General features: G+C 42.6%; 1 protein-coding gene across 2 annotated transcripts; it reads right to left on the bottom strand.

Annotated features, from left to right (window-relative positions):
- Positions 1 to 157: 157 nt before the first annotated feature.
- dpep2 (dipeptidase 2) lies at positions 158 to 12,534 on the bottom strand. Of its 2 annotated transcripts, none has more exons than XM_018742205.2 (11): positions 12,219 to 12,534; positions 10,672 to 10,805; positions 9,186 to 9,312; positions 7,718 to 7,847; positions 6,133 to 6,274; positions 4,972 to 5,041; positions 4,221 to 4,397; positions 2,937 to 3,021; positions 2,640 to 2,715; positions 2,318 to 2,453; positions 158 to 750 (listed from the first exon to the last, which is right to left on the bottom strand). In XM_018742205.2, exons 2-11 carry the CDS (start codon positions 10,779 to 10,781, stop codon positions 529 to 531), a joined length of 1,275 nt encoding a protein of 424 aa, XP_018597721.1. In that variant the 5' UTR covers positions 10,782 to 10,805; positions 12,219 to 12,534; the 3' UTR covers positions 158 to 528. The 2 variants fall into 2 exon arrangements, with proteins under 2 accessions (XP_018597721.1, XP_018597722.1); XM_018742206.2 differs by lacking the exon at positions 12,219 to 12,534 and adding an exon at positions 11,280 to 11,484.
- Between the last annotated feature and the right edge of the window lie 2,602 nt (positions 12,535 to 15,136).

The raw sequence follows: 15,136 nt of genomic DNA, 5'->3' as shown, positions 1-15,136 counted from the left end.
AAGGCATGATTCACAAAAAGCGGTCAAGGCATTGCGCTCTGAGGTCAGTGTAACTGGTCTCTGCGACACACTTCTATAACTCCTCTACTGCTACAAGATGCTATAATCATACTGGCTAATAATAATAATAATAATAATAATAATAATAATAATAATAATAATAATACCAACAACAATAAAAATATCAGACCTAAAAAATGGATATACAAGTGAATTATTAGATACATTTATAAAAAGATAACGTGTCCAGTATAAATTATGAGTTATAAATGACGAAGGTTTGTGGAAGACGGCTGAGAGGCAGCCAGACCTGTGTTCTCATCATAAATAGAGAACAATGGGCACTTTGGAATCTAGCTTCCAGGAGCACTCTGGGAGTACCTGTACGAGAGAACTTCTGGGAAAGAAAAAGCCGAAAAAGGCTGTCGGACCGCGGCTGGCTGTGATCTGCGGACTTCAAGTGCTCCGGTCGATTGGGAGAATAGGGGGCTGGGGGGAAAGGAGAACACCTGAAAGGTGGAGAGGTTCCTAAACTGCAGTGGGGAGGAGGAGGAGGAGGAGGAGGAGGAGGAAGGGGAGGAGCACTGAGGACACGACAGAACATGTGAGAACATTAACATTAGAAGAGGAGGCGTCTCTAAAGACAGAACCTGACACCGGTCGGGTCAGAATCAGGCGGCACGGGTTGGCAGCATCCGCAAGGGGTATCTCGGCTTCACTTGGAGGTTGGCTGCTTTGTCTGTCACGGACCTGCAAATGCAAACGAGGCGGCACGGTGAAATCGAAAAACGCAGCAGCGTGTTTCCACAAGAAGGCAGCTGCGTACGGGACGCCAGCTCAGTCACTACTAGCTTGAAGCCTCACGCATGGATGTTTGGGTGATGCTTTTTACCATGGCTGCTACACCCCTCTCGCTGTGTTTGGGCATTAAAATCCAATGAAAAGCATGTGGCATGAATGTCATAAATGCCATAAACCATAACAAGTATGCGGATCTTGGGGTTTGGCACAACGACCGTACATGGAATGGACTTCAGCTATTTAAGTTGATTTAAAAGTTTTTTTAATTCTAGAATGCCCAGGAGGGTGGGAAGCCATTGGTACTTGGACCCTCACTTGCCTTTTGGTTGGGAGTTTTTTTTGTTCCTTTCTTGCACGGGCAGTTGGCTGCTTTAACAACTCCATAGTAATTATAATAATTTAATGTACAGGCAACTTTTTATTTGTATCACGTCTCCGATCCTTTGTTTAGCGCTCTGTGTCACTGCGTAAGAGCGCGCTATAAAAATTTAGCGAACTGAATTTCAAGCGCGTGGAAATGAAATGAGAATTTTTTTTTTTTTTTTTTTTTTATGAAAAAGACTTTATTAAACCTTCAAAGTGTTTCATAGCTTTTCTAAAATCTCTCCAGCTCGTGCGTGGTGTAAAAGTTGATGTACCGTAACTTCATGATCTTCCCCAGATAGGCTTTTACGCAGCCGCTACTCCGGCACTGTATGTGATTGTTTGGGTATCTTATTCTTAAAAAACTATAAATTAATTAAAAACAAAAATTGCAGGAGGTTTGGAGAAAAGCGTCTGCGAAATGAATAAATGTAATGTAATGTAAATATAAAATGCAGAAGAAGAATATCCCCCGTCAGTTATGGCACTTTTGCCGGTTTCAGTGGCCGCAATAACAGGATATACAGCCAACTTGATATGGAGCACCTCAGTTTACCATGATAATACCACGGCAAAAAACTAGTACAGCCAACCCCTTTATCCGGACACTCATTATATGGACATTCACTTGTCCGGACATAAAGGATTACTACCCATCACAATGAAAGGATACAAAAAATAATCAGTGTATTAATAACTTACATTTATGTAAAAATAGATTAATTTATGCACAAATTAAATCTTGCTTTAGGTAAACAAATTAAATTATTTTGTGCTAATTAAATTTGTTTCTCGGATTACTACGTTTCTTCCCTTGATAGCACATTGTTTTCCATATTAGTGCTTTGCTTTTTATATTGATACACTGCTTTGTGTATAAATTCATTGCCTCGTTGTCTTTCCATTTACTTTATCATTCGATCTGTTTTTTTTTTTTATTTTCAAGCCAGTTTTACTTTTCTTTTTCAATTTTAATGATTCATGGACTGCGCTCCTCAGCCTCTGTACAAATAAGACCTCTAAACACAACCCCAAATATACTTTGTTAATGTTGGGAAAGACGACCACAAACCCTACCCTACATGGGACCGATGAGTCTCGTGGTTCAACCCAACGCACTGGGTTCCATTCCTTCGGCAATTTTTATACTCACTTTCTCGACCTCTTTGAAAACCCTCAAGAAGTTTCGCCTCAGGATAGCAGCCAACTCCGTTTCCGTCCAGTTCCTGCGCACCAGTTCCTGGATAAGGGCAGGATACTTGGAAACGTCTTCCAGTCCATCGGGGAACCTACCGACAGAGGCATCATTATATCGGTAAACATTTTAAGTCGCTTTCGTCACTAACCGCATGTATCAACACACAATTCTGGATAAAGCCCAATGGTACTTTATGACGTAAGGCTTTGGCTGTGGATCCACCTAGGAATATTCCAGATTCTTTTCCATTTCTTCTAGGAATAGAGGAAGCTCTTACTTGGAAGCTCCGTCGTAATCCCCTCCAATCCCTATCGACTCAAATCCTGCCACCTTTCTGATGTGTTCGAAATGGTCTGAAAAGCACAAAATTGAGGCTTAGTAACAATATCAGGAATAATTTGGGGTTAAATAATACCAAAAATAATTTGAAACTCAGACATAAATTACTGTAGACATAACCATGGGCACGTGGGAAAAAAAAACACGCTAAATAGCACACTATCCCTCGTGTTTAATTTTATCTGCATGTCAATAAAAGAAAAAAATTAAATTAAAATTATACATTCCTTCTCACCAGCCACCACGGAGATGTTTCCTTTTTCCCCACAGGAAATAAACCCGCTGTGCATGTTGACCATGATGAGCCCTCTTTTTTCCTTCTGCAACAGCAAGTCAGAAGTCTATAGTTAGAAGTCACGTGTATGGACAAAGAAGGAAGGGATAGAGCATATGGAAACCCAGATTATTACAGAAACCTTAGTGATTAAGAAACATGGACTATTGACTGAAGAATGGAGAATGGTGAGCAAGGCACTCAACCAGAGTCAATTCGGTTAATATCTAACCATAAACAGGTAAGCCATGCAAATCACTTTGCAGGAAAGTATTAATCAAATAATAAGACGGGCTCCACACCACTCTTTGAAAACACCGGGGACTAGAATTGTGCTTCATAACAATCAAAGCTAAATAAGAAAACTTGCCCCGTGACTTAATATTCATTGGTTAAACTCTGTGGGAAAACCTCTGATCGAGCTCTAATAAATAAAAAATTGTCTGTACAAATTTTCACCTTTTTTAAATTTCAGACTAAGTTCAAAATTATTTTTTTAAAAAAAATACATACTCTACACAGGGGGAACAGTGGCGCAGCGGGTTTGGCTGGGTCCTGCTCTCTGGTGGGCCTGGGGTTCGAGTCCCATTGGGGGTGTGCCTTGCGGTGAACTGATGTCCTGTCCTGTCCTGTCCTGGCTGTGTTTTTTCTGTACAATACTTATTCCCTCCATCATTATTTATTTGATCCTTCATTATTTATTCCTCCCCCAAAAATGAATTCCTATATGTATGTTTATATGTGTGTATATGTATGTTTTTTTTGTCTACTCTACAATATGAGCCATTAGGAACCAAAGCAAAATTCCTTGTATGCATGTGCACACTTGGCCAAATAAATCTGATTCTGATTCTGATTTATGATCATGCCCAAATAAACCTTTACGCAGCTACTCTTGGAATGTAATGGAAATGTTCATATGTATCTTCAAAAAAAAAAATTACTAGGAAGGTGATCAAGATCTGGTGCACATAGCGGAAAGAAACAAACTGTACTTAAGGATCACCCATCTGCATCTATCTCTCTCTTTCTCCTAATGTAATGCACACATTGTATTTTCTATGAGATGTACGTCACTTTGGAGAAAAGCGTCTGCTAAATGAATACATGTAAATGTAAATACTATGAAATCTCACAGTAGATCCCTGTGAACGTGAGAAAGTGTGCATAAAGTCTTTCACACGAGCAGAGCAGTCTCTGATATCATTTACATCAGGTTTGACATGAACACTTGGAGAGGCTCACCAGCATCACGAGCAGCCAGTCGGGAACGTTACGGTTGTGTTGGCACACCGCGAAGGCAGAAGAGTGGCTGAAGATGACGGGGGCGGTGGAGATCTCCAGCACACTGCGGGCTGTATCCCAGGAGCTGTGGGACAGGTCCACTATCATGCCCAGGCGGTTCATCTCCCTCACCACAGCCTGTCAAAACAGATCCAGGTGTGTGTGTATTATCACACTGTCACTTGTACTGATTACACTTAACACACAGCAACGGAAATTCTTTATCAAATCAAGTGGTATATTTAGGGTTTGTCTTTACATCACATGACACTCTCATACACACACACACTGGCCAAAGCTGGGGGTTGTGGCAAACCGGAGCCTAATCCAGCAACACAGGGCATAAGGCTGGAAGGGGAAGGGACACACCCAGGACAGGATGCCAGTTCAGCACAAGGCACCCCAAGCGGGACTTGAACCCCAGACCCACCAGAGAGCAGGACCCAGTCAAACCCACTGTATCACCGCACCCCCTATCCATGATACTCAACTTTCAGTATGTAAATTAATTACTGCTCTGCATTCTTCATCTGTTCGTTGTTGGACTTTTGATAGCAATTTTAAAAATGGAGTATTAGCGGTCAGCCCATTCAGGACATACGGTTTCAGTCTGTGGGTGGGAGTAGGTGGGGGTCGGTGGGTATTAGTGGTCAGCCGACTCAGCGAGGTGAGTGTTTGAAGCTGAAAAGTAACATATAAACAGGACCCTTACCTCACCAAAACTTGTTAGGCTTTGATTCTTTTTCGGATAAAATGAATAAATATTTGAAGATGATTCTGCCCTACACCAATCACAAACAAAAATCATATTAGGTTACAATACACTGATTACAATATAAAATCAAACTAAACATTTTTTTAGCAAGTTGCTGTTCAGTCCTTCTTATTCTTTTTTTCTTTTACTACTGGAACTGAACCAGTCAGAATGTCAGGTAAGAGTATAACAGCCCTTGTGTCATCTTTCTGAATATTTATAATATTTATATTATTAATATATTGACAGTGTAAGCAAAATGGTAAAGAATCTGGATTTGCAGAGAGGATATTTATTCGAATCACAGCCAGAGCTCTGCTGATGTATGCGTCCCCCCTGAACTCCTTCATTAAAATTACTCACTTCTATAAATAAGGTGGTATAAAAGGGGTCACAACCCTTAACTGGTGTAAACTGCTGCATATATGTCCTTTTGGCCAACCTTTTTCATTCGCTATTCATTCGTTTACCAAAGAAGAGTTCTGTGAGAACAAACCACACAATCCTTAGCAGGGATGTCCGATGTGTGGGCCGGTATTAATAATTATAAATATATATACACATATGCATATATATCTACTATAAATATTATACATTCTATTCAATCACATGATGATAGAGTTACAGTTAGAAACAGTTTAGAACAGTCACAGCACCTAAATAAAATACAGCTCAGTCCAGTTCAACTTACTTTTACAAAGCAAAATGAACCAGCATTACACTTATAACAGTTATAGTTAACTGTGGAGAAAAGCAGTTGGCAGTTGAGGAGAGGAAAACAAAAAAACTCCCACTACAAAGAAGGGGAGAAAACCAGAGAAAAAAGGGTTTAAAAAAAAAAAACAGTGGCTGCTCTCCCCTCCTGGGCATTACAATAAAATACGTAATAATTTTTTTCATGTAGATATTAAAGCTTCATTATGTCACTTAGTATGATTTTTATACACGCGGCTCTTGGACCGGTTCAAGCGTGTCCAATGAGTCTTTCTGATGCAGCTCTTGATGCTTATCCAGCATCATGATTGTAACAAGCAGTCACCTGACCTGCTGCGAAAATCTCCAGGACTGTTTGCATTGCAGACACCATAGCTGGAGCACGGAGGCCGAGGGCAGTCTCACCACGGGGTGTTACAGGTGTGTGTCAGAGCCATGGAGCGCACGCCCAACTGGTAGAACATGCGCAGGGTGGCCAGGCTGCTGTCTATGGAGTGTCCCCCCTCGATGCTTATCAAGCAGGCTGTCTTTGTGGACTGCTCGAGGCCTGCAGAAGCACAGCGTTACAGAGAGCAAGCAGCCGCCATGCATAAGTGCACAAACATACAGCGATTCAACTCACGTTTATGCTTCATTAATTATTTTACATTTTTTCAAAAGCTGTTTACAGTGTTAAGTGACTCACTGACTGGTCCATTTATACAGCAGGGTCAATTTTACTGCATTAGTTCAGGGTAAGTGCCTTGATTAAGGGTACTACAACAGAGGGTGGGATTCAGACCTAGGTTCTTCGAGCCCACGGTGATACCTCCAACCACTACGCCCCCTGCTGTCCCTGCTTGAATATTACCCGACTCATACAGATAAAGTCGTTCGAAGAGCACGTGCGGTAAAGTTTGCTTTAAGGACACGAGATTCCTCTTGCTAAGAGGAGCCACTAGTCTATGAGAGGTCTGGCTCAACACATCTGGAAAGAAGTCGTCACATGACATGAGCAGAGGAGCCCCAGGGGGTGCAGACGGAGGACAGAACCTGAGCTTCTTCAACAGGCTGAAAAAGTTCTGCAAAAGCAGCAGGATGTCAGACAATGAGCATCTTGTTTACATAAGTTAAGCTCCCACAGCATTGCCCACATAACTACGGCTCCTCTGCGGCGGGTGTCCTGAATTGGCAATTTTACCGAGAGTTTATGAAACAATCCAAAAATAACACACTGCAGTTTTCTTTTTTAGATCTAAAAAATACTTCCCTTTTTAAGCCAAAAACTATGAGCAGAAACATTTTAGGTCATACGCCTGCACCATTTAGTTGAATCCACCATTCTGCTGTAGTACTCCCTTGAGGTACTAACACTGAACTGATACGGTAAAAATCACCCAGCTGTACAAATGGGTAAATCGGTGTAGGTCATTTAACAGTGTAAGCTGTTTTAAGGGCGGGTGGCACAGCGCATAGCACTGTTGTCTCACAGCGCCTGGCTGGTGTGAGAGGACATGGGTTCAATCCTGTCTCAGTGTGTGGTGTTTGCATGTTCTCCTCACTCAGCCTGTGTGGGTCCCCTCTGGGTGCTCTGGTTTCCTCCCACACTCCAAAGACATGCTGTTCAGGTTCACTCACAGAGAGAGTGTGTTCCACTGATGTATGGATGAGTGATCCATCGTAAGTAGTGTATCTAGCAGTGTAAGTCACCATGATGAACAAGATGTGTGGGCTGATAACACTACATAGAGTTCATTGGGAGTTGCTCTGGAGAAAAGCATCTGCTAAATAAATAAATGTAAGTGAATAAAGATGTAAATGTATAGTATGCCATACAAAAAAAACTACAGCATTAAAAACTGGTAATAAGTAATACCATATAAAAACAGCAGGCAGGGCTGCACTATGGAAGATTATATGTTGGGTGGATGAAAGGAGAGCAAACGTGGTGCAGATCTTTTTGGTGTAATGTAATGTATGCAGGAAAGTGTTTCGGGGCGAGTTGGAGCACCCTGTGCCGAGGTGACGAGCTCCAGGTCCGGATACGAGGTGCACATGCGCTGGATGACGTCGATCTGCTCCAGCGTGAGCCGCACCGCGTCCTTCTCCTGCGCTGTACACATCACATAGGCTGCAAACACCTGATAAGGACAAATTTGCTCAGTGGGGGATGGCAGAGGGATCCAACCCAGCACAGCTCTGGGGATAAACAGGAGAGCGGAGCCATTTCCAGCTGTTTATTTGAAAACAGCTGGTCCACATGCCTAGTTAAAGTAAACAAGCCTACAGACACAATGAAAATAATTTTGTGTTTGTACAAAACTAAATATACAAACTAGTGTCCACTGAAAATGATGAGCCTACAAATAACAAAGTGCATCACTTGTAAACAACACAGTTTAAGGTTGTGTGTATTACATTTATTCAGCTCGCTGATGCTTTTCCCATTTCTACAGCTAGGTAATTTTACTGGAGTAATTCAGGCTAGGGGGGTGCAGTGGGAAGGACTGGGTCCTGCTCTCCAGTGGGTCTGGGGTTCAAGTCCCACTTGGGGTACCTTGTGACAGACTGGCATCCCGTCCTGGGTGTGTCCCATCCCCCTCCAGCCTTATACCCTGAGTTGCCGGGTTAGGCTCCAGTTCCCCATGACCCCGTATGGGACAAGCAGTTCAGAAAGTGTGTGTGTGTGTAATTCAGGCTAACTACCTTTCTCAACAGTACAATAGCTGGAGGTAAGGCTCAAACCTGTGACCTTTGGGTACAAAGACAACACTGATAACCACTAGACTAGTTTGTTTCTGACAACAGATATCTGAAGTGTATGTACCATGGAACAATAGCTTTTTGTTCTTCCAGCTGTTCCCAGGAGCTCACCCAATATTCAATGCAGCTGCTCATCAATATTTGACATGCAAACTGGGCACTTATCCCAAATTTCTGGAAGCTTTTTTGCACCTAGTAAAAATTACCAGCTATTAAAGCCGCCGTCGGAATAACATTAAAAATGAATTACAGATGCAATAACAAAAATGAAACACAATAATATAATATAGGCAGCTGGTAGCATAGTGGTTAGAGCTACTGCCTTTACACCCACAGGTTCCAATTCCACCTCCAGTTGTAATACCATTGAGCAAGGTGCTTAACGTAAATTGTTCCAGTAAAATTGCCCGGCTGTATAAATGCATAAATAATTCTAAGTTGCATTTGAAAAGTGTCAAAAATGTAAATATAGAGAGAAGAAATAAATAAAAGTCAAACTAACAACCAACTGGCGAGTGGTATCTCAAAGCAGAAAGTCTGATGTTAGGTTTCGGACGGAATGTAGGAATTATCTTATGCGGACTTGCATGGGGATCTCAACAGGGAAATAAGTCCCTCCAGCCATAAATCAGAACACTTCATTCTTGTCTTCATATATTCCATTCCAGAAATAAAGAGTTGTACATGTGACGACTTTGGCAAGCTGTGGGAATCACCTGGGCACCGACGCGACCAGTTTTTAGCCGGTTTATGTCCGTGGCAACATTGCTCAGGTTGTACAGTCTGATATGGCTCAGTTTGTTGTTATGAAGGATCCTCAGCTGCAGCGCGAGGTCATTGTGTCTGTGAAAAAGGAGCATTAAACAGCTAATTTAGATGGGTTATGCGAGACATTTGGTAGTGTAGTGGTCAGAGTTGCTGTGTTTGGTCCTAAATTTACAGGTTTGAATCCCACCTCTGGTTACTTCAGCAAAAAAAAAAAATTACCCAGCTGTATCAGTGGGTAAATAACTATAGATAGATTAACATTGTAAGCTGCCCTGGAGAGAAGTGTCAGCTAAATAAATAAATGTGAAATCATAATTGAGAGCAGCATCAGGTGTCTGAACCCAACCTGTCCTGATGCACAGCTGATTTACATCTATAATGTATTTCACATGTTGTCAGCCTTGCTGTGCCTTTTCCCTGAGGGGGACCTACAAAACCCTGTGTAGCATGCCAGGGCAGTCCGAAGTGGGGGGGGGCAGCTGAAAATAATCGACACCTGTATTTCTTTCCCAGCCTCCAACAGTGAAGGGGGAGAGTCTGAGGACTTCCTGGGCGCGACGACCTCGGGCAGTGACAGACACCGAGAGCGACAGCAATCCCATTCTCTGCATTCCTCACCAACCACTCCTGATCTGCACCTGTTCTCTGCACCCCCCCCCCCATTCCCTCCCCTCACCAAGCCCCTGTGTAACCTGCACAAGGAAATAAACCCCCTCCCCTGCCACTCACCAGATCGTGTCAGCCCCTTCTCTTGCTACACCCTGTTTTCCATCACCAAAACAAACCGCTACCCAGTGCTGCTTGAAAGTGTGTGAACCCTTTGCGTCCCTTAGAACACGGTTATTGCATGAGAATCAGTGTTTCTCCTCTGATATAATAGGTGTATAATGACAATTCCACATGTTGCTTTCGAGGAAATCGTGTGTAGTAGAAACACACAAGTAGTGCAGGTGTAAAAATTAGCGAAGCCCAACTTGCACTGGTTAAACCAAGCAGGTCAGTAGAATCATGGGGGTAAATCACAGTAATTTATTCATTTTATCAGTACATTTTACGGTTTTGACTCTATAATTTTATTAGAATATTTTATGCAAGAACAATGAGCATCCCTAAAGGGTTCACAAGTTTCAAAGAGATCAACAGTACACACAAGCGCTTTGGAAGGTATTTTTTTCATTCTGGGGGACATATTTCCTAAACTCATCTCCCACACCGGTCTCTTAAACAAAAAGCCATCTAAAATACTCTCCTTGCGCAAGGTAAAACGTCACTTGTTAATGCAACCCAAGGCCTCAGTGCTTTTCAACGCATTATTACGACAGCAGGTGGCGCAGTGGTTTGTGCTGCTGCTTTGTAATCTGAAAGTTGCAGGGTCGAATCCATCTCCTGCTGCAATCCCCTCGATCGAGGTAACAATTAATTAGGGGCAGTTACCCATCGATGAGGGGGTCTCTGGCCATGAGCCGCAGCGCGCGCTCCCGCAGCTCTGATGCACACGAGGACGTGCAGAGGAAGCAGAAGAGCAGCACCCTCACCGGGGACATCACTGGTCCTCCTGAAGAGCCTCCCTGACACATGGTGAGAACATTATTATTATTACAAATACTAGGTGAGAGAAAAATGTGCTGTGCCAGTCTTGCTCCGAATGCCATGATCCTGGTGTTCAGTCCACAACTACGTCTGTACACAGTTCACGTGTTCACACACCACATATCATACAGTACATGTGTTTTTACACTCATCAGTGGTGTCACACCCCCCACCCCCCCGCACCATACCGTAAAGAATCCTCAGTAATGTTCTTTCTACTAATTTTACTCGTAATTACCGCATATCACTGAGTGTAATGGCAATAGTGACATAAACAACAAGCAAAATTAAAATTACACCTAATACGCACAGATTTGCATTCACATAGCTTCATCATGTGTGAAAATTCGGTAAGAAATCAAGAAAATTCGAAGTGAAAAACGTGTAAGGACTACAAATCAAAATTATGTTTATTTTAACGTTATTGATATGGGTTCACAAATACTAATTACCACAATATTGTCGTTAAAACGCCAGAAAATGCGAGAGAATCAGCGACTGAAAAAACACCAGCGGCGACGAAAACAACAGCGCGTGCTGGTAGCGCGCGGAGACGAAACCACGTGATTCGAAGCGTCACTGTAATTGGGTAATAATGGGAGCTCTGAGCGGAGCGTATTAAACGGTTCGAAAAGTAAATGAGCACACAGTTTTATCCTTGTAGGTATATTGATACATGTAAACTGGGCTTTTGTTACGAAAAATGTTTTTGTTCTTAAACTAAAGGGATATTTTTATAAAAAATAACACAGTGCTGCTGAAACACTGCACAAAAATTTTATACCCATTTTGGCGTCACCCCTGGGTCCCCCAGTGACACCACTCACTGCACTCGATGCCTTACATTTATTCATTTAAGAGACGCTTTTCTCAAGCGACTTCCGGTGGATAGTAGAGTGTTATCAGCCCACACACCTTCACCAAGGCGACTTACACTGCTAGATAGTAGATACACTACGGGCACTGTGCGCCACTCATCCATACATCAGTGAAACATTCTCATAACATGTCTGTGAGTATGGGAAGAAACCGGAGCAAACCCACACAGACACTGGGAGAACATGCGAACTCCACACACACAGAGCGGGGATCGAACCCATGTCCTCTCACACCACCAGGGCTGTGAGACAGCAGTGCTACTTGCTGTGCCGCCGTGCCGTCCCAATATACTACATGACATGTGTTTTGTACCCTCGGGTCACAGCGACGACGAAAACAAGTGTCTCGGCACGATCGGTAGTCGCTCGAGTGAAACACTCTGCGATCGCGGGAAAACACACCGAGCCCTTGTCGCGCGCTCTTCAGACCCTCCGCATTTGTTGTTGTTGCACGAGCTACCGCACGCGAGACCCGGCGCCGTAGTGTCAGCTGTGCGCGCGCCCGCCACTCACCGCCGGAGCCGCGTGGACTCGCTGTCCCGTGTCCGTCCCGGAACTGTGTCTCCGCCCTGTGTCCCTCTCCGTCTGGCGAGGACGCGCTGAACGGCACGGCGGTTTCGACTTAATCTTATGACGCAGTGGATGGGCAGTAAAGAAGCCGTGGTACGATACTAACAGTGAACATCACGGTCCGTGCCCCGCGTGAATGACGTCAGAGTGACTCGAAGGGCTTCCTGAGTCTCACCACCAGGCAGGGTGTATTACTTACTGTCTCTGCGTATTTACTGTGTGTTACTCTATCACAGAGTATAACTGTCACTGTATAGTAACTGCATACCTGTATATTACTGTAACAGTCACTGTAGATTACTGAGTATAACTATAGACTATAGTATATATTATTATAATAGTTACTGTGCATTGCTGAGTATAACTGTACATTACTACGTATAACAGTCACTGTAAATTACTGAGTATAACTATGTTATTATAATAAGTCATTGAACATTGCTAAGTATAACCGCATTATATTACTATAATAGTCACTGAACATTGCTGAGTATAACTGTATATTATTACAGTAGTCACTGTGCATTGCTGAGTATAACTATATTACTATAATAGTCACTGTAAATTACTGAGTATAACTGCATGTTATTATAATAAGTCACTGTACATTGCTGAGTATAACTGTATATTATTAGAATAGTCACTGTAAATTACTGAGTATAACTGCATGTTATAATAAGTCACTGTAAATTACTGAGTATAACTATATTATAATAAGTCACTGTACATTGCTGAGTATAACTGTATATTATTAGAATAGTCACTAAATTACTGAGTATAACTGTATATTATTATAATAAGTCACTGTACATTGCTGAGTATAACTATATTATTAGAATAGTCACTGTAAATTACTGAGTATAACTATATTATAATAAGTCACTGTACATTGCTGAGTATAACTGTATATTAGAATAGTCACTAAATTACTGAGTATAACTGTATATTATTATAATAAGTCACTGTACATTGCTGAGTATAACTGTATATTATTAGAATAGTCACTGTGCATTGCTGAGTATAACTGTATAGGCCACTGCTTGACAACAGCAGTGGCCTGTCACCGAAGGCCCGGGCGGAAGCCGAGCGGCAAAAGCAACGGACTAAGGACGGCGGCTCCCGGCTACACAGATTTATCCCGGCGCCGTCCTCTAAACCACCTGGAAGCCAGCTACACCGACGCTGCCGGGAGCGCCTAAACCTACTACGCGCCGGGCACGGCCGATTCGGGGCGCACACGTACGAAACGGGACTAGCAGACAGCCCTGGATGCCCATGCGGAGAGCAGCAACAAACTGCAGAACATCTGCCGGTTTACCGCCCCACATACACACCCGCGCCAGTGGATCTGACGAACATCGATGACCCAGACGTTAAACTCTGGCTACGCGAAGCCAATTTTACAGCTTAAAGCTTGCCCTATGTTGCTGAAGATCTGTTTCTGATCATACAATAAATAAAACTGTTATATTACTGTACATCACTGTATGTCACTGTACATTGTTGAGTATAACTCTCACTGTATAGTAACTGTATAACAGGACCACCATGTATTACTATATTACTGGGTCAGTTAGTACATACCCATATAACTGCGTCACTGTCGATTTATGACTCTCAGCATGAACCACTGAAGGACCATCATTTAACCAAGAACGCCTGCAGTGAGGGACACTGCACACAGTCCCTGTTACCATCATCATCATCATATTTTACATACAGTAGCTAGCAGCTTTGTCCAATTTGACTCAACATCAGTGAGTGGAGGCTGGAGGCTGAGAACACAAGGGTTGATTGATTGAACACAAATGATTGCTTGATCGGGAGACTGTCAAAAAAATCTGAACACACAGGCTGCTCTGCATGTGTGTTTAGGAAGGCGCTCACTGTACTCCACTGTCACGTACATGAAGGTGCGTCCAGGTCTTGCTGAATGGACCGGAGCTCCACAGAGGCCTGAAAGGTCCTGAGACAAAAGCAGAAGCTGGAGCTTCAAACACCATTTCCCCAGTTTCTATCTAGAACCAAAGATTATAAGTGCATGTTAATGTGCAAATGTTTAGTTCAATAATTTTGCGATTATAACTGTTCAACAAATAAACCTTTATGCAGCAAATGGTGTGATGTACATTGGTTCATATGGTGGAAAGTAAATTAACTGTTTTAGAATCACACATCTGCATGCAAATCTCTCTTTCTCTTGATGTATTGCATACATTGTATTTTTCTACGAGATGTACGTCACTTCGGAGAAAAGAGTCCACTAAATGAATAAACGTAAATGTAGGTACATATAACCATCACATGTGCAGTATCATCAAAACGCACTGCGTGGAGTGAAATCTTTGCAGATATTCTAGTGTGCTGTGAGACATTTCAATTATGCAAAACATATTTGCATACATATGGAACTGTGATGTAGCTACAGTCCCTGCTGGCAAACATGGATATGCAGAATAGAAGGGGGAGGTGTGACTTGACTTGGCGTCAGTCTACCAGTAATTGTGAGGAACCGAACGGGCCTAAAAAGGAAACAAGAAGTGCATATCCAGAAAATCCAGAAAAACCACTGAGCGCAGAGCTGGCTGCTACTGCTGACATCTGTCACCACTGTGAAAACATTCACTGTGGAACCTTAACTTTTCTGCCACCTACTGGTGACTCATATGTGGCTTTCATCACAAGAAAACATTACAAATAATTAAACAAATGTACAAGCACTAGTTTACAAGAACTTTTTACCATTAACTAGAACCTACTAAGAGCATCACACACACGCACACACACACACACACACACACACACACACACACACACACACTTTGTGAAGCTCTTAGTAGGTTCTAGTTAATGGTAAAATA

The sequence above is a fragment of the Scleropages formosus genome, chromosome 5 (genome assembly GCF_900964775.1).
Source record: "Scleropages formosus chromosome 5, fSclFor1.1, whole genome shotgun sequence".
Taxonomy (NCBI): Eukaryota; Metazoa; Chordata; class Actinopteri; order Osteoglossiformes; family Osteoglossidae; genus Scleropages; species Scleropages formosus.
The sequence above is the reverse complement of the archived record's forward strand: the minus strand, read 5'-3'. Positions and strand labels throughout refer to the sequence as shown.